This window comes from Meriones unguiculatus, chromosome 6, assembly GCF_030254825.1.
Source record: "Meriones unguiculatus strain TT.TT164.6M chromosome 6, Bangor_MerUng_6.1, whole genome shotgun sequence".
NCBI classification, from domain to species: Eukaryota; Metazoa; Chordata; class Mammalia; order Rodentia; family Muridae; genus Meriones; species Meriones unguiculatus.
The window spans coordinates 54302175-54328342 of NC_083354.1; the positions used below are offsets into that span (position 1 = coordinate 54302175).

The 26168-nt window shown below is 44.0% G+C and overlaps 2 protein-coding genes across 17 annotated transcripts in view; both read right to left on the reverse strand.

The window, feature by feature from the left end:
- Positions 1-9727, reverse strand: part of Tfdp2 (transcription factor Dp-2) — a 125249-nt gene extending 115522 nt beyond the window's left edge. For 7 of the 15 annotated variants that reach the window (XM_060385491.1, XM_060385486.1, XM_060385489.1 and 4 more), the window contains exons 1-2: positions 9452-9719; positions 3801-3861 (exon numbers count right to left, since the gene is read on the reverse strand). The gene's annotated coding sequence lies outside the window, so the exon portion shown is untranslated. Of the gene's footprint in view, positions 1-3800; positions 3862-9451 lie in introns of all 15 variants that reach the window. The other 8 variants (XM_060385483.1, XM_060385479.1, XM_060385482.1 and 5 more) reach the window with 3 other exon arrangements.
- An 8893-nt stretch (positions 9728-18620) lies between these two features.
- The window catches only part of Gk5 (glycerol kinase 5), a 54084-nt gene continuing 46536 nt past the window's right edge, over positions 18621-26168 (reverse strand). For both annotated transcript variants that reach the window (XM_060385494.1, XM_060385495.1), the window contains one exon: positions 18621-25029. In XM_060385494.1, coding sequence (XP_060241477.1) covers positions 24881-25029 — 149 coding nt within the window. In that variant the 3' untranslated portion in view covers positions 18621-24880. The remainder of the gene's footprint in view (positions 25030-26168) is intronic.

The following is a 26168-nucleotide window of genomic DNA, read 5'->3' on the forward strand; positions in this document are numbered from 1 at the left end:
ATGAAAAATACAGCAAATAGACCAGCAACATGATTTATTGTCACTGCCAAGTATTATGTATTATACACAATGAAAGTCATTATGACCAGCATCTCTACCAGTATGTGACTAAGGTGCTAGACTACGATGGACGACTTTACTAAGCCACAGGAATTTTTTATCACCATTACACCCTTATGGGACCAGTGTCATGTATGTAGTATGTAGTCTCTTAACTGAAACACAATGCAGCTCATGACTCTACTACAGTTGTATAAAACTGCTAATACTGAGGCTAGTGAGATTCCAGTCACCACAAAGCATGAAAATCTGACTCAGGATCTCTAGCACCCATGTAAAAAGGCCAGGTGCAGAAGCACACATCTGTAACCCAGCACTGGAAGGGAGGGGGTGATGAAGCAGGTAGATACCTGGGGCTTGCTGCATACATACACATGAAAACATACATGCACAACATACACAAAACCTGTTAATAGTCGTGGAAACTGAATAATGACTGTAACAAAACACTTCACATTCTTTCATAACTTTTCTAGGACCTAAAATTAGTCCAAAGTCAAACATGTGGGCTGGGATGTGGCTCAGTTAGTGGAGTACTTGCATAGCATGAATAAAATTCTCATTTTAATCCATAGCACAACATAAAAGCAAAACAGGTACAGTGTTTCCTAGCTGTAATCCCAGAACAAGTTCAAGGTCCTCCTCAGCTCTACAGAGCTCATGACCAGCTTGAAATCCGTCTCAAAAAAAAAGAAAAAAAAGAAAAAAAAATTCCTTGGGGCTGGAGAGATGGCTCAGTGGTTGAGAGCTTGCTGCTCTTCCAAAGGACCCAAATTTGATTCCCTGCACTTATATCAAGTGACTCTCAACTGCATGTAACTTCAACTCTTAAACTCAACACCCTCTTCTGGCCCCTTGATGGTAACTGCACACTCATGGCGCACACTCACACGTGTAATACACAAAAAGACAAAAATAATGAAACTTTATATAGACATAAAGACATAGAGTGCTAACGTAACATGCACAAAGTTCTGCTATTCCCAGCACTGCAAACGTGGGAGGAAGAGAGAAAGGGAAGAAAGGAAGAAAAAAAAAGGTGAGGGGAAGGAGAGAGGAAAGAAGGCAGGATGAGAGGGATCAGTGTCACAACAAGAAAAAAAAAAAAACTAAAAGGAGATAAGGATAAAAATCTTACCAGCCCATAAGTCAGTAGAGTACCCCTAGAGAAGAAAGGGCTTAGGTCTAGGTGCTGCTGATTATGTTTCTGGTCCAAGACAGGAAGACAGATATATACATACATACATACATACATACACACACACACACACACATTTTTCTCTGTTACACAGCAACCTGGCTGTTCTGAACTCTCTTTGTAGACTGGGCTGGCCTCAAACTCCCAGAGACTACGTATACGATTTTTTTTTTTTAATCTATCACATTTCCCCCAAAGTATTTTAACTTAAAAAAATTATTTTTACTTTATTTATACTGGTGTTTTGCCTGCATGTGTGTAGTGCCAGCAGAGGCCAGAAGAGGGCGTCCAATCCCCTAAACTCGAGTCGTTAGCCACTGTTTTAGTGCTGGGACTTGAACCCTGCTCTTCAAACCTTCTCTCCAGCCCATTCATTTTTTAGTTATTTACTTTATCTTATGCATTGGAGTGTTTGCCAGCACATGTATGTGCACATGTGTTTGCCTGGTGCCCTTGAAGGCCAGAAAAGGGCCTGAAACTGGAGTTGCAGCCGTTGTAAGCAGCCATGGTGGTGCTGAGACCTGAATATGGGTCCTCTGCAAGAGCAAGTGCTCTTAGCCACTAAGCCATTTCTCCAGCCCTCTACTCCAAGTATTTCTAAGATGGTTTTACCTCTAGGACTAAAGATGTGAGGAAGATTTAAAAATTATTTTAATTTAAAGCAGTCAAATACTAACATAACAAGTCAAAAAGGGAAATCTAGGACACTAGACCCAGCAGAGTCCTGAAAGTAAGTCTGGCCTGCTACTCTCCTCTTTTTGGATACCAGGTCCCTATGTTTTTAAAGAAATACAGAAATATAGACAAGATACTTGAGCTAAGAATCAGAGTAGACAAGACAGAGTGCCTAACTGGAGAGCTCCCCACCTCAAATAACATTCACAACTTGTGAATCTGATGGCTAATGCTGCCAAACTGACAGGACCTACCTAGAACACCAAAGAGACCAGGCTCTGGACACAGCTAAGAAGAACAGTCCAGATGAAGTTAACGGGTAGGATGACCCGCCATAACTCTGAGCAGCACCCTTCCCTGGCCCATCATCCTCTTTACGTCCTGACCACACTGTGATCACAGCTGCAGTGACTAGCTGCTTCAAGATCTTGCTGCCATGACCTCTCCACATCGTGGACTGTACCTCAAACAGTGAGCCCAAATTAACCCTTCCTGGAGCTGGAAAAAAATGTCTCAGTGGTGAAGAGGGCTGCTGCTTGCTGCTCTTCAGAGGAAGAGGAGCACCTGGCACCCACATCAGTGGCTCAGAACAGCCTGTAACTCCGGCTCGCTCTACAAGTATCCACATTCACATGGCAGACACACAAGCACATACGTATACAAAGCCAGAATAAAATAAATCTTTTTTTTAATCAACTTGTCCTTCCTTCAATTGCCTTTGTCAGATATTTCATCATCACAACAATAAAAAAAGACAGTACAAACTAGAGCTGGGCATGGTGACTCACTCCTATAATCTCAGCACTCAGGAAGAAGAAGTGGGCAGATCTCTGTGAGTTTCAGGCCAGCCTGTTCTACATAGGAGGTTCCAGGCCAGCTGGGGCTACATAGTGAGATGAGATAAGAGAGAGAAAGGAAGAAAAGAAAAAGAAAGAGAAAGAAACAAAGAGAAAGAGAAAGAAACAAGGAAGGAAGGAAAGAAGGAAGGAAGGGAAAGGGAGTAAGAAGGCTTCTGATTTTAGACATAAATACTTGAATAAAATCAGGTTAGTTTTCAAAACTGATAGAGATTAATTTTAAGTTCATCCAGGTGTTCCAAGTAAAATAGTAACGGGGCACAGGCTGGAGCTTGTGGAGCATTACTATCTATGCCTACTACTGTAGGAATCCTAATCCTAATAACTAGACGGCAAGCCAAAGATCCCTCCATCCTTCCTGTAATAAAAGTTTAAGAAAGAGATGACTGCTGGGAGATGGCTTAACCAGTAAAGGGCCTGCCGTGCGTGGGGCCCGAGTTCAGCTCCTCAGCACCCACGCAGAAAAGCCAGGTGCAGTGTCATGGGCCAGCCGTATGGCAGCACCAGGAAGGAAGCCCTAGGGCTCGGTGAGCAGGAAGTCTAGTCACTGAGCTCCAGGTTCAATGAGGGACGTCTCAAAACAAATTCAGAAAATGACTTAGGAAGACACTTGACCTTCACCTCTGGCTTCCATGTTCATCTGTGCACACACAAGCCAGCACCTGCATGTCACACACACATGAACACATATGGACCAAAACACTCAGAAAATGACTTTGCTCAAGAACAAGCTGAGTTAAATTCATCTTGGTATGTAGGTATACATGTTTACAAATACTTGTTTGTTTTGATATAAGGTCTTACTTGTCACCCAGTCTAACCTTTAGCCTCAAAAGTCCTCCAGCCCAGGCTATCATGAAACACGTGACTCCTACATCAGTGTCCTGGATGACGGGGAAACAAGCTTCAAATTCTCCTTTGTACAGTGAATTTACACATACACATTTTGTATTTATATACATGTGTACTTACTTACATAAACACAGAGATATAGATACACACATACGTACCTAGACAGTCTATCAAGGCTCTCTGTTCAGCAGTTTGTCAGAACGCTTATTCAATACAAACCTAGAATAAAGTGAAGAGAGAAAAAAAATCTTTTTTATGTAATATTTCTACTTTTATACTAGAGACACACATAACTGTATTAGATACACTCTTTTCGTGGCTATCTACTTAATTTGCCAGCCATACTCAACCCTGGTTCCTAACAGCAACATGAGCCACAGCATCTTTATGAAGTACTGAGCCTAATAACATTAGAATTGCTACCGCATTTCTATCATCCCTTTGAAATATATTTAGGATTGTTTTTTTCTTTCAACAACTTTCAAATGTACAAATTTATTTGACTGGTTGGGGAGTACATATGCCACAGTACCCGTGTGGAGGTCAGAAGACAATTTTACAGACTCAGTTTTCCTTTTACCGTCCTCTGTGGGATCTGGAAGTGATTGCCTATCAGCAGGCTTGCATGGCAAAAGCCTTTACCTGAACCCTCTGCCAGCACGACTTCAACAGTTCTTAGGTTTTATGTTATTTCATAATATTCCTCTTAGTTTTGGCTTATACCAATTTAATTTTTTTTTCTGATTTAATTTCTAGTAAGTCAAACCTATAATATAGCAAGAGAAAAAATAAGCCTTAAATATTTTGTTACAAAGAAATCTGTTTGGGATTGAGAGATAGCACAGTGATTAAGAGCATTTAGTACTCTTGCAGAGAACCCAAGTTCAACTCCCAACACCCATGTAGGGCTGTTTACAACCACCCGTAACTCCAACTCTGTAACATCTGGCTTTCCTGGACAGTTGCACTCAAACAGACACACCTACACACAGCCACGCGCACATACACATAATTCTTTTTTAAATAAAAAAGTAAGCCTTAAAAATTAAAATATATATCAAAAAATAAATATTTTTTAAAATTAAAATATATGCTGGGCTGTAGTGACACACACCTTTAATTCCAGCACTCGGAGGCAAAGGCAGGCGGATCTCTGTGAGTTTGAGGCCAGCCTGATCTACAGAGCGAGTCCAGGGCAGACAGGGCTACACAGAGAAACCCTGTCTTGTGTGTGTGTGTGTGTGTGTGTGCGCAGGTGTGCTTTAAAGTCTGATTATCAAAATACAGCTAAGTACAAATTCATGACTGGAGAGATGGTTCAGCAGGGGTTTCTGTTCTTGCAGAGGACCAGACAGAGTTCAGTTCCCTGCACCCCTGCCTATGTAACTGATGCCCTCTTCTGATCATTGCAGGTGACTACACACAGATACACATACACAAGTATACACACAAATAAATGTCATCAAACTTAAGAAGAAGAACGGGCAGAACCAGGCATGATGGACTGTGCCTGTAATCTCAGGCAGAAAACAATGAGTCTGAAGAAAATAGCAAGACCCTATCTCAAAAACAACAGCAATACTTAGAAGAGCATAGACAAATTTAGTTGGTTCTCTGTTGAGAAATGCTGGCCCATTCCTAGGTGTTTACAGCTGTCTTTTTAAAGCCCTCTCCCCCTAAATCCTATGAGATAGATACTAACATTATTCCCATTTTACAGATGAAGAAACTAACACTTGTACAGCCAAGATTTAAAACCAGAAAAGCCAGCGTTTTTTTTTTGAGGGTTTATTTATGTATATGAATGCTCTATTTGCATGTATTTGTATGCATGTTTGCATGACAGAAGAGGGCATCAGATCCCATTAAAGATGGTTGTAAGCCACCACATGGTTGCTGGGAATGGAACTCAGAACCTCTGGAAGAGCAGCCGGTGCTCTTAACCCCTGAGCCATCTCTCCAGCCCCAAGATTTACCTTCTTAATTAATATAAGAAAATAAAATTTTCCCAGTACAGGCAGGCAAATCTCTGTGAGTTCAAGGCCAGACTGGTCTACAAAGCAAGGATACACAAAGAAACCCTGCCTCAAAAAATTAAAAAAATTTTTAAAAATTTTTAAGAAAAAGAAAAAAATTAAAATTTTAAGCTAAGTAATGGTAGCGCATGCCTGTAATCCCAGCATTCCGGGAGGCAGAGGCAGGTGGATCGCTGTGAGTTCGAGGCCAGCCTGATCTACAAAGTGAGTCCAGGACAGCAAGGCTACCACAAAGAAACCCTGTCTCGGAAAATTTCCGCCCAGGCAGTGACTTAAGCGTGTAATGCCAGCACTCATAAGACTAAGGCAAGAGGACTAACAGGAGTTTAGATCAGCCTCTTAGTAAGTTTTAGGTCAGCCTATGCTTCAGTGTGAGACCCTGGCTCAAAAAAGTAAGAGTTTAATTTATATGACTATGAATTAGCAGATGTGGCTGCCAAAGAAACACATCTACTGTTTTAAAACCAAATGTGAAGCCAGGAATAGAGGCTCCCATCTGTAACCAGACTAGAGCTGGGCAGGGAGACGGTGGGAAGAGAAAAGGGTGGATTCCCAAGCCAGCCAGCCATTCCAGCGGCGGTTCTGTAAGAGATGTCTCGAATAAACAGGGTGGAGAGGCCTAGAGAAAGGGCTCCGACTTTCAGCCTCCTCTGCACACACTGTACATGTAGACAATGGCATTCATTCTTCTCCTGTGAGGAATCTCAGATGAAAACAGTGACAGAAAAAAAAATCCTTTAGGAAAGTTTAATGATGAACAATATTTTGTCAGCCAGGTGTTAGTGGCACAGCCTTAAATTCTAGCACTTGGGAGACAAAGGCAGGCAGATCTCTGTGAGTTTAAGGCCAGCCTGGTCTACATAGTGAGTTCCAGGACAGCCACCACTATACAGTTACACCCTATCTGGGGTTGAGGGGTGGAGCTTTTTTGTCTAAAGAAGAAAAGAACTGCCAGGTATACACATATAATCCAAGCACTCAGCAGGCTGAGGCAAGAGGCTGTAAACTTTAGGCCAGCCTGAGCTACCCAGTGGGTAAAGGGCCAGCCTGAGCTATACAGCAAAACCCAGAGAAGAGAAGGGAAAAGGAAGAAGGGGAGAATTAGGATTGTAAGCATACTGAAATATCTGTATTGAGAACATACTGTGAGAATACAAGTTCCAGTTCAGTAAAGGAAATGACTTATAAAAGTATGTCAGATGTGGGGTGTATGCCTATAATCCTAGCAGCTAGGGGTGGGGGAGGGCCTAAAGCAGGAGAATTGCTGCAAATTTGAGGCCAGCTTAGGCTACAAGGTGAGTTTAGGGCCAGCCTAGAACATATAGGCAAGAAACTGTCTCAACAACACACACGAAAAGTTAATTGTTCAAATACCTTTGACTCTGAAACTACGCAACTGTGAATGACCTCTCAAAAAGGTAGAAATAAAAAATACTTTGCAAACCATTTCTAAGAGTTCATTAGCTTTCATTCAAATTATTCACGGACATTTAGGATCTGTTATCACAGGTTAAAATGGAAAGGAGGAAAGTATTAAAAAGCGGGTCCGTTTTTTTAAAAAAAAAAAAGGTTGTTTGTTTTTTGAGGAGGGCACAGGTGTGGAAAAACCGAGTATAACTTTCAGGAGTGAGTTCTCTCCATCTACCCTGTCAGTCCCCGAGAAGGAGATAAGGTCGGCAGGCTTGGTGACAAGCACCTTTCTTTACCCACTGAACTATCTTGCCAGCCCCAATGACACATACTGAAGGGAGTCTAAACGATGGTGAAAAGAGTGCACATCCTACTTCAAGTGGCATCTTGTTATGGCTATTTTATTTTTCTGGTGCTGGGCCATCAATCTAAATTATCCTACCTCTGAGCTATGCCCTGGCCCTCAAGCTGTATTTGGGAGCTCATGGCTCAGTTAAGAATTTTGGCTGCAAAGATAAAACTTGCATATGCCAACGACTACACACTCCCAAGGGTGGAGGGGAGGGAATTATGGTCACAAAACAGTAAAATGAATAATTCAAACGATTTTATTTCTTAAATAATGTACAGTTGCCTGTCACTAAGGCAACTGAGAGGTTTAATAAGTCTCGGGGCTTTCTTAACAAATGTAAGTGCTGCATTCCTGAGGCTGCAGCCACATGCCAGCACTGTGCTGCAGACACCATGTCTGCCATAACATTAAGCTAGTTCCAGGCACAGGATGTTCTAAAACTAATTCCGCGGCGATCCGGTACACAAGTGTGACAGGACCTGGGGTCTGCCGGGCGACTCTATCTTCTGATGCAATTTGAGAATGAATACTTACAAGAATTCTAGTAACGGGACAATGACAAAGCTTTAATGAAACCGTAAGTTAACCAGTGAAATGGAAAATGCAAAAAAGAAAAAAAAATAATAATAATAAACCGTTTTATACTCAACTTTGAATTCTGCCACACTGAAAAGAGACGAATAATTTAAGCCGTATTTCCTAGTTAAGATGATTTCAAACCATTAAGAGAACAAACAAAACAAAACAAAAACAAGCGACCCAGGGGGGGGTGGAAATAAGTCAAAAGAAAAACAGCAGCTGAGTCTATAGAGGAGTGTTTCTCAAAATGTGGGTCGCGACCCCCTCGGGGAGTCGACCGACCCTTTCGCATAAGTCAGGGGCCTAAAACCATCGGAAAACATAAGAGATTCATTGAGCCAGAGAGACTCACAGAGACATTGAGACTCCTAACAACAGCGAAATCACAGCTACAGTTACGAAGCAGCAACGAAATAATTTCATGGCTGGGGATCCCCACACCACGAGGTAGTAAAGGACCGCAGAGTTAGGAAGGCTAAGAACTGCTGGTGGAGAGGAAGTCAGGCATGTGGGACAGAGAGCTGGAGCCCCTGGAGAGGGAACGAGGAAGGACAGACGCATTCAAAGGCTCAAAGGCACTTTCTGCAACTACTGTGGAAAAAGAATGAACCTGTTAACTGTTCCTGCTTGCGGGATGTGTGTTGTTGCAGCGCTGAGGATCAAACCCGGGGCGTTAGGAACGCTAAACCAACACTTCACTAGGCCAGGCTACAAGCCTGGTAACTACTTCAGCCGAAAAAAGCGTGAACCGACACGGGGTCCAGAGTCTCCTCCGGCATCCAGGGTAGTTAGGCATTGAAGAGAGGTGAGCTTTGTTTCAGGCACACTCCCCAGATCAGACCTTTCCCCTCTCGCCGCACCCTTCCCCCTCCTCGCACAGGCTGATCGGGTTCACTGAGGAATGCCCTGAGCCCACGGGAAGCACCGGAACACGGGCGGGAGTCCCCGCACTTGTGCCACCCCTCGGCGGGAGCCCGCTGACACTTGCCCGCTGCCCTGCGCACAGCAACCACGGCCTTGCAGAATTCCTGCAAGAACTCCGGGCCGGGAGAGTAACCTCTGCCGGAGGGGAAAAAAGTTCCTTTTTTTTTGGGGGGGGGGAACCTGAGGGTCTCCCAGGTACGTGGAGCTTTGGGACCCTGAGAAGCACCGGGCAGAAACAAGACCCAGGGGCTTGGGGATCACCAGTAGGGGAGGAAAAGTCAGAAGACTGGGGCGAGAAGCCCAAGTCGGCCCTCGCCCTTTCCGATCCCGGAGGAGGGCGAGCCCAGCGGGTACCCAGGGGGCCCCCGTCGGGTACTCGGGGGGTTGCTCGGCCGGGCTGCAGAGAAACCCGGGGGACAAGCTGCGAATCCCGCCACAGGGCGGGGAGGGCCGCGCCCGGTCCAAAGGCCCCTGGCGTGCAGGCCCGCGCCCTTTCCCCGGACCTTACCGCCGATCGGTGCAGAGGGACGGGCGCTCCGCACGGCCCTCGGCCGGCTCCGGGGGGCCGCCGCCCCTCAGGCGCAGCGGGGTCCGGTCGGAGCGAGCTCACGCCCGCGCACAGCCCAGGTCCCCGGGGCGCCCCCGCGCGCATCGGAAGCCCTGCGGCGCAGGAGGAGTCCAGGCGTGCCCCGCGTGCCAGGCAGCGACGGCCTCCCAGCCCCGCGCGCCCGACGCCTGCCTCCCTCGGCAACACGGCCGCGCCGCCGCCGCTTCCCCCGCGCTCGCTTTGGCGGCCGGGCAGCACGCGGCGCTCCGATTGGCCCTCGGGTGGCGTGACGCGCGGCGACGCTCTCCGCGGATTGGCCGGGCCGCGGTGCGTGTAGGGAGTAAACAAAACCCGCCCCCCCAGGGCTCGCCACCCGGGGCCGGGGGCGGAGGTGGGCAGCTGGTGGAGTTTGCCCTTTGACCTCCAGTTCCCCCGCCAGGGGTCGCCCGGCGACCTGGGGGTGCGGGAAGCCTGAGCGACCACTTTAGCCCCCTCACCTCACCTCACCTCACCTCCCACCACCACCTTCTCTCAGCTCTGGACTCCGGTTCTCTTTCCCATCCCATCTTCTCAACCATGGACCTTTGACTGGCCACTACCAGAAGCAGCAGATGGACAGCTGTGACCTTGAGGCCACACGTAGACGACTGTGGAGGTGATCCTGCTTCAGTTCCTGGGAAAGTGCGGTTACGAATTAGGCCAGATCACATGGAAGTAGAACAGAAAATGGAGGCACACACTGCCAGATAACCTAGTCATTTATTAAATCATTCAGGTTGCCCCGGTCTTTAATCCCAGCACTCAGCAGACAGACACAAGCTAATCTCTGTGAGTTTGAGACCAGCCTAGTCAACATAGCCAGTTCCGAGCCAGCCAGGGCAAGACAAGCCAGTAATCCTGTGAGGGCAGTAGTTACTGTGAAAGTTCAGAGGTAAGATAAGAGAATCCAACTTTAAAGTGATTCTTTGATAATTTCTCATCTTAATTTCTTCATAGCTCTATGAGCCAAATACTATTCGTGGTACTGGGGATATGTGTACAAAAGAGACAAAAATTCTTGGCTTCATTGAGTTTATGTTCCAATGAGGTGGGAAAGATGATCCTCAAAATATACTAAATGAATAAGTAAATACCTCAAGTTACAGTAATCCCAGTACCCCATAGGTGGAGGCAAAACCAGAGATTCAAGGTCATCTTCAGCTACAAAGCCAGTTGGTGCCAGCCTGCCCTACAGGAGACTGTATTTCCCAAAAACAGGGCCCAACAGCAACAAAACTACATTTCTTGTTGGTGCAGATTATAAAAACAAATTAAGCCCAGAACCTCAGTAGTGTGGTAAGGGAAAACAACTCTTGAGAGGGTGCTGCTAAAGAAAATACCAGTCCAGGGTGTCAGCACATGCTTCTGGGAGCAACAGTCAGAAGTTTGAGACCAACCTGGTCTTTATGAGGTCCTTTCTCAAACATATAAATAGATTGATGATAGATAGATAATGAGATTCTTTCTCAAAAATATGATCGATAGATTATGTAGGTAAAAAGATAGATAGGATAGATAGATAGATAGATAGATAGATAGATAGATAGATAGATAGATAGAATAAATGCATAAAGGTCTGAGGGAGGCAAGAAAGCAAACACCTTTGGCTGTTTCTTTGGAAGAATTGAAGACAATTTCTGCATAATTGTTATGGGTAAAATCCACCCAGATTTTCAAAAACACCACACCCAGTAATCCAGTGACTGATTTAAAATCCAAAAACCTTAGATGAATGATTGCCTTTTCCACTAACAGGTGAATGTGGATTTATTTAATTTCCACAAGAAAAAAAATTGTTAAGGTATTGTGTTCAGCTTATTTAATAAATACTTACGCTGGGAAGTGGTGGTGCACACCTGTAGTCCCAGCACTTGGGAGGCTGAGGCAGGAGGATCTCTTAGTTCCAGGCCAGCCTGGTCTACAAAGTGGGTCCCAAGACATCCAGGTTACACAGAAAAACTCTGTCTCAAAACAAAGAGACAGAATACTTAGCAATATTGGCGTTAAAGATACAAAACTCAGCATGACAGGAAAAAAAAAAAAAACTTTACCTCAGTCCAGTAGAGAAAAATTATGAAGCACCTCAACATGCATAGCCACAACAGAAGCAGACGCATAAAAATTCTTGGGGCACTGTGGAGAAACGAGTGCCTAGAATCTCGTTACCTGTCATGTAAATACTGCATGTCCATGCTGGAATGGGAGGGAATGGCTAAGTGTAGCGATCAGAGCACAACTTGCAGGAATTGGTTCTTTTCTCAGGGATTAACATCAGGTTTTCAGGTTTGGCAACAAACGCCTATACCCTCTGTTCTGTCTTGCATTATTCCCTTAGCCTCTTTCTAAGGTGAAAGCTTGGAGACAAAAAATAAGTCCCAGCACTCGGGAGGCAGAGGTGTGCGTGTAGATCTCTGAGAGTTCCAGGCCAGCCTGGTCTACAAATTGTAAACCAGGGCTGCATAAAAGATCATGTCTCAAAAAGCCAAAAAACAAACAAAAACCCTAAGTTGGACAATATGAAGTTACTGTGTGGTTTGGTGTGCTCCTATAGAAGTTAGCATGAGATATGCAATGTGCACAGTAAGTGTTCAATAAGTACACCAGTTATCATTCTTTAGCCTTGCTCTCGAAATAGATGTCAAAAGGCCACATTCCACAGTATCTTCCAAAGCCACAAAGTAAAACACACAGTAGAAGGCTTCAAATTTTCCATACACTAGCTTGATCTAGCTGTGAATTTCCATGACCTAATGAGAGTATGCTGTAAAAGACAAGTAAATGCTAGTTTCACAGCAGGCCAAGAATTCAGAACAAGGAAGAACAGCTTGATTTTGAAGCCAAATGCTGAAAGTTCTCTGGTACAGAATAAATTGAGTTGCTACAGGGATAAGAATTCATATAAATCAGTTTTTCATTCCCACTCACAGTTTCAGTTTAGCAGTGTGCACAAACCGCTTTCTGTCTACCTTCTCGTTTCTCCATTAAGGGATCCTGTTTCCTTTGAAAAAAAGAAATGAAGTCTTTATCATCTCCAATGCCAGAGAATAGATGTCTGAACTGTGACTGCACATTTATTGATTCAGCACTCATTAGGCACTTACTATGTGCCAAACACTGTGTGCAAGGATTGGGAACACAAACATAAATGTCTCAAGAACCATTAAGTGGCATTTCATGAACTTACAACAATCCCTCGGCTTACCCAGTTCATCGTATGCCTCACCAGCTAAACTTAACTTACTCCAAAAAGGAATGTCTTGACTTCCCATCCTTAGCTCTTTCCCTGTAAAATTTTGTCTGCCTTTCTAACATTTATTCAAGCTGTAATGATTCACTTGAATCTGTAGCCTGTTAGGCTCTGAGTGCCATCAGAGTCATCAGCCATTTTCAGTGCCATTATTGATGAATAGAGAGCAGCTAGCCAGTAAGTATTTTCGGAAAGAGAAGCAAAGAATAATGAACAAGGCACAATAGGGCACACCTGTAAGTATAGGTACTCAGAACACTGAGACTGGAGAGTTGTAAGTTCAAGACCAACCTGGGGTACAGAGTGAGTTCAAAAGCAACTCAAGAGGTTCAGAAACTGTCTTAAACTAACATTTTAAAAGAGGACCAAAACTGGTTCATATAGCTCACTGGGAGAGCATTTGCCTGTGGCATACAAGGCTCTGGGTTCAGTCACCACTACAGATGGGGAGATAAAGTTACTCTTGTTCAGGCATGGTGGTTCCTGCTTGTACCACCAGCACTTTTGTGAGGCAGATGCAGGAAGATCAGGAATTCAAAGCCAGCCTCTATAACATAGCAAGTCCAAGGCCATCCCAAATGAAGAAATCCTACAAGAAAACATACTCAAATGCAAACAAAGGGCTGGGGAGATGGCTATGTGGGTGTCTTCATTAGCATTTCTATGGATGTGACCTTTAAAACACCTTGACCTTTAAAAGCAAGTGTGATGGAACACCATGACCTTTAAAGGCAAGTTGAGGAGGAAAGGGTTTATTTGGTTTACACTTCCATCAGTGAAGGAAGCCAAGACAGGAACTCAAACAGAGCAGGAACCTGGAGGCAGGAACTGAGGCAGAGGCCACGGGGGGGGGGGGGGGGGGGGTTAGGTAGTTTTTACTGGCTTGTTCCTCATGGCTTGCTCAGCTTGCTTTCTTATAGAATCCAGAGCCATGGATGACCCCACCCACAATGGGCTGGGCCCTCCCAAATCCATCACTAATTAAGAAAATGCCTTACAGATGGATCTTATGGAAGCATTTTCTGAACTGAGGTTCCTCCTGTCAGATGACTCTAGCTAGTGTCAAGTTGACATAAAACTATCCAAGAGGCCTGATGAGGAATTAAATCCCCAGAACTCATGGTGGAAGGAAAGAACCACAACTCCTGAAACTAGTCCTCTGACCTCCACATGTACATAAAATTTTTTGAAGTCAACCTTCCTCCTAGCACATGGGAGGCAGAGGCTGCTGTGAGTTTGAGGTCGGCCTTTGAACTACAGAGTGAGCCAGAGCTACTGTGAGAAACAGTGTCTAGAAAAATAAAGTCAACCTTCCTTGTGGGCCTCAGAATCAACAGAAAAGGGGCTATGAAAACTGCAGGCCTATTAAAGTGGAGGAGTTTCATGTGATAGGGATCTCCTGCTGCACGTGGCTCTCAGCAGGAAGAGGACTCCTGGTCCCCTCTGACTTTAATGTCCTAGGAATCACCCAGGGAAGTCTCATTAAACAAGGTGTGGCCTAGATTGCATACTTCCTACAAGCTCCCAAAGGGATGCTGTTGCCGCCTCGCCCAACCAAATGCTGGACAGAAATATCTGCTGTCAGATCAGTTCCAAACAGCATTTTGTTGCTGTTGTTTAAAGCATCTTCTATGCCCAATCCATTGACTGAAGAAAGAGTAGACACCGTAAGGGGAATGTCAGCCCGAGGGCTATCTGGGAGCTGTGATTACAGCATGTGCAGATCAATCACTGTAACAGGACAGGGTGCAATGGAAGCTTGAATTTGAAATACAGCCTCTTCCTGGTTCATTTCTGGAAGCTGGAAGTTAGGGCAATAGGAGAATTTCCCTTACTCTTCTCAATGAAAGCAATTTCCACACCTAATCTTAGTTGTCTGCTCAGAAAGGATGTCACCCTGTAGCCCAGGCTGCCCTGGACCTCTGCAGCCTCCGGCTTCTGTCTCAGCTACATGGAGAATTCAAGTCTAGCCTGGGCTTACATGAGTCGCTGTCCCAAAAAGCAAATAAATAAATGTTTAATTTCTCTTGCTAATAAACGTTTGGTATTTTACCCTTTTCTCCTATTTTGATGCTCTAAATTTCTTTGTACATGTCTCTTGTGTCTGTTGAAATGTCTTTGGAGTTTTAGGTTTATATACAAGAATGAGTCAAAATATTAAACAACCAGCAGTGCAGAGATCTAAGTTTGTCTTCTGCAAACATTGTGACAGGATTTATTTTTTTAAAGGAATTTAATTTACTTAGCGTGCGTGGTACGTGCTCATATGTGCACATGTGAGCAGGCATGTTCATCTGCCCGTGCAGGCCAGAGGTCCACACTGGATGTATTTCTCTATCTTATTTTTTATGACAAGTCTCTCAGTGACCCTGGAGCATACCATTTGGCTAGGCTGCCTGGCTTGCGAGCCAGCACAGCACTGGGAACCTCCTGTCTGGGCCGACTTCCTCACATATAATTGTGTGCAGCCCCACCCATTTTTTTTTTCATGGATACTGGAGATAGAAATCCAGTAGGTCTCATGCTTACATAGCAAGCACTTTAGCATACTGAGTCATCTCCCCAGCCTCCTACAAAAATAACTTTCTCTTTCCCCTGTGAGACAAAGTCTCACTATTTGTCTCACTATGTAGCCCTGGCTGCCCTGAACTCCCTGATGTAGGAGCCAAGGCTAGGCATCTTCTGCCCTCTCCTCACGGGTCTGCCAGCTTCTGCATCCCATGTGCTGCGATTAAAAGTGTGTGCCACCAGGCCAAGCTTGACAAAAATTATCATGTGCAGCTGGTGTATGTGGGGAGATAGCTAGAAAGAACAGGAGTGGGAAATAGCTAGGAAAGCCAATCCCAAAATGTTACTAAAATAGTGATCGCTGGAGGCTACCGAGCCTTGATCTCACCGGGACACACACACACACACACACACACACACACACAGACTGGTGAGTGTAACTCCTGGCGGCTGCCTGCGTAAGAGGCAGATCAGTACTTGTACAGCGGTTCCCAGCTCCATTCTTACAGTTCCCAACAGTGTCAACCCCCTACCACATTCACATTTGACATGTGTGAAAATACTAGCGTGGGTTCAGACATACACGCCAAGCTCTTCTTAGTAACTCTCATGCTGTGGGAACTACTTTCTATCATGCACTGTAGCACACTGGGAGGCAGATCATTCACATATACAAACATACATACATACAGATGCAATCTGAATACAGCGCTGTTGGGGGATGGTTTTCTGCACTTGTATTCAGGTGCCGATTTCTGTGCTGGAAGTTGCAGCCCGGACTTAGGAATTGTCATTGTTATTGAAGAATTTCCCGTCTCAGTGTTGTGTAAAAATTGTTCCCCATCGTCTGATTGGTTAATAAAGAGCTGAATGGCCAGTAGCTGGGCAGGAGAGTTGAGGCAGGACCCGAAATCACCAGAGGAGGGCACCAGGTAGAGGAGAGAGCAGAGGGTGGAAGAGAAGGTCACCATGAGGACAAAGATGGAGCAGAAGCAGCCAGGGTATGTAATGGAAGTTTTGGTTTCTTTGTAAACTCAGTTATGTTATATAAATATGTTTTTGTTTTCATCCCAAGTGTGGGATTTTATTTGGGCTGTAGTTTGCCCATACCTGTTAATCGTCTCCTGCAGGGCATGGCTTTTGTCAGCTGGTAATGGCCTTCCACATGTGGCATGGAGAGGAGCTTGGACTAGGACTATGAGAGTATAAATTGAGAGCCCAGAAAGAGGTGGTGTGACTTTTGATGTTGGCGTGTAGCAGTTTGGAGAGACAGAGACTGATGGAGAGAAACGCTTCAGGGGCCCAGTGCCTTGAAGGAGACTGCTGGCTGTGTCTGTGGTTGGCGGAGATTTAGGTCTAGAACCCTAAAAGCCCCACTGACCCTCAACAGTGGGGAGAAGTAAAGGGCCGCCCTCCCCCCTAACTTTCTCCTGCATAGGGTTGGGAGATTGGAAGGGAGGCCGAGCCCTCAACACCCCAAAGCAGAACGATACAACTGGGCGCGGTGACGCATGCCTATAATCCCAGAAGCAGGAGGATCTCTGAGTTCGAAGCCAGCCTGGGCTCCAAAGTCCAGGACAGACAAGTCTACACAAAGAAACCCTGTCAGGGTGCGGGGCCTGGGGGAGAGCACTACAAGAACGAGGAGACTAGATGGAAGGTAACAAGGCATGTGGCTGGGAAGTAAGCCAGACCAGTGTAGATGGGTTACAACAGACGAGTATCTTCCCACTACAGTGCTTTGGAGCTTACTGGTCTCCCGGGCATCATTTGGGAGCTAGAGTGGGCACAGAAAACCCACACTTTATTTTTACACAACACTAAGGTACTGTATTAAAGTACAGACTCTCAGTGCCAGGTGCGGTGGTATATGCCTTGAATCCCAGCACTTGGGAGATGGGGGAAAGCGGAGTGCCGTGAGTTTGAAGTCAGTCTCATCTACACAATGAGATCTCAGAACACAAAACCAAAGAATCTCTAAAAAGCCTATGTGCTGGCTCATGCCTGTAATCCTATGTTTAAGTGGATGAAGCAGGGGGCTGCAGAGATGACTCAGCAGTTAAGAGCACTGGCTGCTCTTCAGAGGACCTGGGGTTCAATTCCCAGCACCCACAAAGGAGATCACAGGTGTCGGGGATCTGACACCCTCATATATGCACACATGCAGGCAGAACATCAATGCATATAAAATTAAATTAAATTAAAAAAGAGGATGAAACAGAACTGCCACAAATGCCAGCCTGGGCTTCATAATAAATTTGAGGTCAGCCTATGCTACAGAGTGAGTCCTAGTCTCAAAAACAAAAAGCAAACAAAATGGGATTCAGAGAGGCGAAATTCCATAAAACCTTTTTTTTTCCTCTAACCATACATACTAAGCCTAAATTTAACTTGAGTAACATCTGTAATTAACATTCGTATTTCTCTGGCTTCTCCCCTTCCGTTTCATTCTTTTACGCAGTGGTGGTGGTTGAACCCAGATTTCATCCTGTAGACAAGTGCCCTACCACTGGGCTATACCCCTAGTTATCTGTGACTTGCTCCGCAGCAGAGGCTGGCTTTGAGCTCCTGGCTTCTCAGTTTCTACCTCACAGATGTTGGGATTATGGGTGTGTGCTGCCACACCTATTTTATGCAGTACCAGAGAGAGAACCCAAGAGCTTCAAGCATTCTAGGAAAGCACTCTGCTAACAGGTTTTTTTTTTTTTTCCTCAGTGTGCAGAAACCGGAGTAGAAAGTACTCAGAGTTCAATCAAAATGTTTAGGTAAAGTAAAAAACAAACCTATAAACTAAAGCAGATAGAACTGACAAGATAGCTCGGTTGGTAAAGAGCTTGCCATGCAGGCATGAGGACTTGACTTTGATTTCCAGATCCTAGATACTTAGAACAAGTGCCTGTGACACACACACCTGCGATCCCAGCACTCAGGGAGAAAGAGGCAGGCAGGTCTCTGAGTTCAAGACCAGCGTGGTCTACAAAAGCAAGTCTAGGATGGCCAGAGAAACCAAGGAAGGAAGGAAGAAAACAAGTGCCTGTAATCCAGGCACTGAGATGGAAACAGGAGAGGGAAGTCAATGTCATTGTCAGCTACCTAGGACATTTGAGGTTAATTTAGGCTACTTAAAATGTCTTATACAAAGCTAGGTGGTGGTGGTGGTGGTGTAGCGCATGCCTTTAATCCTAGCACTTGGGAGACAGAGGCGGGCAGATCTCTGAGGCCAGCTTGGTCTACAGAGTGAGTGCCAGGTCAGCCAGGGCTACACAGAGAAATCTTGTCTTGAAAACAACAAACAAGAATGTTTTAAACAAAAAACTCATATGCATATGAGAAGCATTTCTATTGCTGTGTTCATCTTTGATTTTATTAAAGATCTTTAAAATGGTTTATGGCAGTCTCAATATTTAATAAAACTGACATAACAATGAGAGAAATAAGATCATAAATTTACCGATATATGAAAATTCAAATCTGTATTTATCCACCTTTTCTAATTAATTTGTAACAAAATCATTCTGAACCTTTACATAAATCATACCGTTTTGCACAGAGTTAAAAACATGATGAGTGTTATATACAAAGTATTTGTCTGAACACACTGCTGGACATCTTGAGTGTACAGCTGCCTTTGAAACTGTTTTATTTATTTATTTTCACAGTATGCACCCAGCGCTGTGTAATGAGCAGTGCTGAGCACAGAAGAGCCCTTCTGCTGGGCACATGCTAAGACATCCTATAACATTTTGCCTTAAATGATTTGAAAAGCCCTACCTAATGACTTCCCAAATCTGGTTTTATTTACAAAAATTTTTTTAAAGATATGGCTCGTTTAGCAAACAATCCAATTGGCACCTTGACAAAGATAATGAAAAGGTGATGGCAAGCAGGGAGCAAAAAGCACATGAAATAATATTCAACACCACTAAACGCTGGAGAGAGGACATGGGGAAACTGGGTGGCTCACACACTGATGTCTGAATCGTGAAGTGGGACAGCCGCTCGGTATATAGACTTTGTCTTTCTATTTTATAGTTCTGGGCATCAAACCTAGGGCCCTGTAGACACTAGACATGAGCTCTACCACACTGAGCTGCCTGCCAACATAAGAACCGTTTGAGCTGGAATCCCTATGTCAGCTTTTCCTAAGCAATCACAATAGCTATCTAGATACGAAGGAAAAATACAAAGGGCAGAAAGGCTGTAAGAACAGAATAACAGAACTTCAGAACTATCCAATTCCGAAGCCTCCTTCAGGCTTTGGGTTCCCAATCAGGAAAATCTTAAAGGTTCAGGGAGTGTCTGAAACTTCTTACCCTTATTTGAAAAGCACAGTCTAAACTCCCTTCAAGCCTTCTATAGATACTTCTGGATGACTACAGATTCAAAGTTGGAGGACTCTGAAGCGTAGTGGTGATCTCTCTTCAAAGAACTGTAAAAGTCTTGCCAGCCTCTTGAGCTGTACTATTTTACATTAATTCTAGTCTCCAGCACAGAACAAAGTGGCTCCAGGGGACATTTAATCTCAGCACTTGGGAGGCAGACCTCTGAGTTTGACCCTAGCTTGGTCTACATAGTGAGTTCCGGGGCAGCCATAGTTACATAGTGAGACCCTGTCTCGAATAAAACCAAACCAAACCAACTAAACAACAACAACAAAAGCCCTCAAAACAAAACAAAACAAAACAAAAACACAACAGGTCCCCAGTATATGTGTTTTGCCTAATCAGGGGGCTACTACTGGGATTTTTTTCTATAGCACCAGAGTATTAGGCACTCTTAAAATACAATGTTAGTTATCTGCAGTCTAATATATAAAACCTGTGAATAAAAGTTTTAACTATACCTTAAAAAGTCAAAAGTAGCTAGGCATGTTTAGCATGAACCAGACTCCAGGGTAAATTCCCAGACCAGCAACTAGAAGCTGCTACACCCATGTGTACCTATGGCTGTATATCTCTATAAAAATATATTTGAAAATATACACTTTTTTAAAAAATCAGCATCATGACTCCAGCTGTAAATGTCTACCCTTTCCACAAGCATAAGACACTATCAATGAGTGTAAGATCAAGGACAAATGCGAAGTAAAAACCCATCCATAAACATGAAGGCACAGTGTTAAGTTCTGGGAGGAGCAAACATGGCTTCAGCTTCAGGAAGCGCCAAATCTAGTCAGGGTTTGGGACAGTGATCCTTTCCTAGTTCAGCGATGAAAGTGAAGCAAAGGCTTGGTGATTCATGTCTGTAATCCCAGCACCCAGGAGGCTGAGGCAGGAGCACTACCATGAGTTCTGGGCCAACCTAGGCTACAGAGTAAGACCCTGTCTCAAAAAAACGGGTAGGGACAGATAGTCTCCAAAATATATCCGCCATACCAAATACCCACTAAGTATGACCACACAGGGGTAGAGCTGAGGTATAGAAGAATCTGTTAGAGGAGACATATAGGCTGGGATATAGTTCAGTAGTAGAATAGTTGACTACCAGGCTCAAGGCTCTAGGTTTGATCCATCCAGAGAGGTGAGATCACAAGCAACCAATACTTTTTCTTCACTATCCAGCAAAACCGAAACTGTATTTTAGGATACTACCTATTTTTTTGTTGTTAAAAATTCATTTCCTGGTTCTGGTTATCTCACTCAGGATGATCTTTTCTACTTCCATCTGTTTGCCTGCAAATTTCATGATTTCCTTATTTTTAATAGCTGAGTAATATCCCATTGCATGAATGTACCAGTTTCTTTATCCATTCTCTGGTTGAGGTACATCTAGGTTATTTCCAGTTTCTGACTACTATGAATAAAGCTGCTATGAACATGGTTGAGCAAATGTCCTTTTTGTATGGTGAAGCATCTTTTGGGTGTATGCCCAGGAGTGATACAGCTGGGTCTTGAGCTAGCACTATTCCCAATTGTCTGAGAAAGCACCAGTAAATGTGGCTGACAGGCAGCACAATCTCCATGTGTGTTCCCTAGTAACGGAGCAGGGGCTGTCTCTGACATGGACTCTGTTGCCTGCTCTTTGATCACTTCCCCCTAGTGGAGAGTCTTGCCAAGCCACAGAGGAAAAGGATGCAGGCAGTCCTAATGAGACTTGATAGGCTAGGGTCAGATGGTAGGGGAGGAGGGATCCCCCTTTCTGAGAACTGAAGGAGGGGACTGGTGGGAAGAGGGAGGGTGGAACCCAGGGGAGACAAGGGAGGGGGCTACAATCAGGATGGAAACTGAATAAATTATAGAAAATAAAATAAAGCTAAATTGAAAAAAAAAAAGCAACCTGAATTGACATATACCCTCCCCCCAAAAAAAATAATTTCCTAGGGGAAAACAATGAAGAGAATATTGTAAATGTTAAAAATGAAGAAAAATCTTCATTTTTCTTCTAATAGCCAGTATCAAAGAGCTGGCAGTGGTTCTCCAATGACAATGATTTCTTGCCTCCTGGGATGGCCAATGTTGGCAGGCATTTTGGAACCATAAAAAGCAGGGAAATGCTGAACAGTGGAGGTCAGGGACTGCCAAGCATCCTACTGTATCCAGCACAGCACCCCAAAGCAAAGACAGATCCAGTTCAAAATGTTTATGTTGCAAGGTACGGAGGCACATCTTTAACCCCAGCACTCAGGAGGCAGAGGCAGGCAGAGCTTTGTGAGTGTGGGACAGCCTGGTCTGAAGAGTGAGTTCCAGGACAGCCAGGGCTACACCCTGAGACCATATCACAAAAACAAAGATCAATGCTGAAACTGATGAACCATACCACTGATAACACAAGAGATCTGAAGGTCAGTAAGTCATAGATAAAGCAATTAGTACCACTTTAGTACAGGCTGCAAAGGAACACTGTCCCGAGGTTGCTGGCAACCCCTTAAAATGCCTGGTAGGTCTATAATGGGAAAAGAAAATATGCTAAGAAATATTAGCATATTAAAATTATTTTCAAAAGGCAGATGAAGGGATGATTTTCTTCCATTGCTTTTGATTAGCAACTGTTTCTACAACCAAAAAAGCAAATGACATATTTCTGATTTTACTTAACTCTTACAAGAGTCACTAAGCCCTGTCATTAAAATTGGCCAGAAATGCCAAAAAGCAAAAGGTTAGCTTCTAGATCCACAGAAGGAGAAGAAGAAGAGGAGGAGGAAGAGGAGGAGGAGGAGGAGGAAGAGGAGGAGGAGGAAAAAGAGTCACTGATCTTATAAAAGACACTCAATTTGAATGAGATATTAGCTGTTTTTAACATTATCTAAAAGGTATTTATCCTTTTCTCTGAAGTTGTATATTAGGAAGAGCATAGGGAAGAAATGGCAAATGGCACTTTTAGTAATTAACATCACAATTCAGTCTGCCCTAAGACAAAAGGACAGAATTACTTCCTGAAATCATACCTATCAGCAGAACCTATACAAAACATTCAAATAAGCAGCTTTCACATGACGGGAGAACCTGTAATTGGCCACAAAGCTGTGTAAAAATGCTGTAGAAGAGTAAGATATTATCTACGTGAGTTCTGATTTGTTGCAGTAAACAAAAATGCCTCTAACAAAAATATTTCCAAATTTTTTAGAGTTTTTATTATTTTGGGGGATGTGCACACAACACCATGCACATGTGGAGGTCATAAGAAAACTCTGCAGCTTTCCTCCTTCACTGTTACATGGATTTCTTCCGGGGACTGGATTCAGGTCAGCAAGCTTGTATGACAAGGGCCTTTGCCTGCTGAGCCGTCTTCACTCTCCAAAGTTAATAGAGCCAAAGATGCTACATGTTTGCTACAATGTTTCCATTAAGAAACTTTTTTTTTTTTTTTTAACGACTGAAGACACTGGGAACTCAGGAAAATAATTTGCAGAAAGCTCAATGTACCTATTCATTCTCGCATGACTGACTCCCAAATGGACATATGACAGCAGCAGCAACATTCCCTCTGCCAGTTGTTCCTTCAGTAACATAATTATGAAGTAGATGGCTCTACAGTGGTAGCACTTTTATGTGATATTGACCAAGATGGGAACAAGTTCATTCACACTCAAGAAAATCCAAATTCCCCTGGAGAGAGGGGCGAGTGATGTCGAACAGGACGGAGCACCAGCAACCGCTCTTGGACAATTTACCCCAGCCAGAGGCTCTGAGTGTACCCCTCCAGTCTTCCAGGGACAGCAATGCTTCATAAGGAGGGACTCTGGCTCAGCGGCAGACTGGCTTACGGCAATCATTACCAAGCACACAGTCCATTACTTCATCAGCCAGCCCCTGCCAACCCTCAAAAGCGAGCGGGACAGACAAACTCCAAAAGACACATCAAGTGACCCATGAAGGCAATTCTTAAGTTACCGATAATCTAGGGCACTTCACAGTAAACTCTGATGCTAAGTGTGGCACATGCCTACAAGCCTAGCTCCTCGGGAGACTGAGAAAAGAGGACTTGGAGTTTTAGGCCAGCCTGAGCTATATAATGGACTCTGTTCCCAAAAAACAAAACAAAACAAAACAACAAAACCTAATAATAATTTAAACTCTGTCAAGTAGGTTTTTTTTTTTAAAGAGACATTTATGCAAGAATTTCAACAAAAAAGATAAAGTTGATGTAAATCTTCTTGCACTTTATAAAAATAGACCGCTACACACAACTCTGGAGATTAAAGCAGGAGGCTCAAGAGTCAGAAACCAGCACGGGTTAGACATTAAGATCTTTTTTCAAACAAAACAAAAGGTATTTTTAAAGACAGGGCTTCACTATTGTGCCCAGATTGCCTGGAACTCCCCACATTGCTCAGACAGCCTTCACGCTTACGCTTACACTCCTCTGGCCTCAGCCTTGAAAGTCTCGATATTTGCTACCAGACCCAGGCTCACTAACCACAAGCTAAAACTCATTCCTCGGTGAAGGAGGAGTCCTCAGCAAGGCACGCAGCCGCACACCTACAATCCCACAATCCGAGGGGCTGAGGCAGGAGACTCTCATGTTTCCAGGCAGCCTGGGCTGCACAGTGGCGCCGTTGCCTCGACAACAGTAACAAAACAACCGTTAGAAGAATGGAGGCCGCATCTTCACGCTCAACAAAGGAAAGTGCTAATGAGCCCCTCTCGGAGCGGCATAAAGAGCTCATATGAAAACATTTTCTCAGTTAGTCCTCCTTTTTAGCACTCTGGATTTCAAATAGTCCACTTCGTTTGAAATGTAAGAAAAATTGTTCTTAATTTCTAACAAAATGTGATGGTGTCTGATGCAGAACCAGAGGCTCTCAGAGGCTGAATTACTGTGGCCTGTCTGCCACTGACCCTGTATTAAAAAAAACAAAAACAGAGGAGGGCTCACAACTATCAAAGTGCTTTGGGAGTGGACAGTGTCCTTCGGAGACTGCTGGAAGAAAGGAGACACAATTTTGAGGTATCGCAGCCTAAACATTTCACTAAGATTTGTATAAAAAAAGTATTTTGTGTGTGTGTGTGTGAGAGAGAGAGAGTTTTTGAAAAGGAGCAACACCACTTCTCTCGGCTTGAGAGGCTTGAAGCTCGTTGTGAATCTTCTCTCGGTCACGGTCGGGGTGTCAGCGCTGGGCCTCTCCCTGGGCACATCCTGTCAGCGGCTCCTCAGCCTTACGCCTTGCTGTACCAGTTCATGGAGCGCTTCACGGCTCTCACCCAGTTTTCCATATTCACTTTGTATTCCTGGCACTTCTTCTGAGGCCTGAAAACCATCTCACTCTGCCTCAGCTTCTGTAGCTCTTCCTTGTCAGCCCAGAATCCTACAGATAGAAAAAAAAGACATCTCAAAATGTAAGGCAAATAATGAGTTAATGCAACATATCCACCGATTTATATGAGTTGTGCCAAGGAGAACAATTAGCACGCTAAAACAGCGTCCAGAACACTAGGGAAAGATAACACTAGGGGTTAAAACAAATTATTTTGCTTTTTAAGTCTTAGTTTTATTTCTGAATGGCATTATAATACTTTTCATTTATTGGGACTGAACAGAGAGCCTCACACACAACAGGCAAGTTTTCCCACTGATAAACACACACACACACACACACACACAATACCCAACCTTCTTTGGACTTCATTTTGTGACAGGATCTCACTAAGTTGCTCGGGCTGGCTTTGAATTTGTAGTTCTCCTGCCTGGACCTCCCCAGTGCTAGGAATGCAGGTATGAACCACCATACACAACTTGTATTTTTTTTTTATTCAACTAAAATAAATTAAGATAAATTGAGGTTAACTGGCATCTCAAATAGAATAATATAGATAAAACCCAAAGATGAGAATCAGTACAACTTCTTTTTCAAAAAATAGTGTTTTGTACACATTATTTTAAATTCCAATCCAAAATAAAATTATATTGTTTTACTGGAAAGACAATTTTTAATCCATAATAAAAAGTGACAAAAGAAGCCGGATGCATTGGTGCTCGCTGTGATCCCAGCACTCAGGGAGGCAGAGGCAGGCAGATCTCTGTGAGTTCAAAGAGGCCAGCCTGGTCTACAGAGTGAGTCCAGGACAGCCAAGGCTACACAGAGAAACCCTGTCTCAAAAAAATCAAACAAAACAGAAAGTGACAAAAGAATCTATTTAGAACTATATCATAGCCTCAACTTATAAGGTGTCTTGTCGGGAAGCTCACTACTCAAGTATCTATTTATTTGTTTGTGTTGTTTTTTTGAGATAGGGCTTCTCTGTATAGCCCTGGCTGTCCTGGAACCCACTCTGTAGACCAGATGGTCTTAGACTCAGAGATTTCACTGTATCTGTGTTCTGCCCTCTCCTCATAGCCAGGCTCAACCTCAAGTATTTCTTACAAATTACATTTTTTCTTACCAACAGCAAGCTATTTTAGATGACATGTATTTGTGTGTGTGTCTGTTTTGTATATATCTTTGTG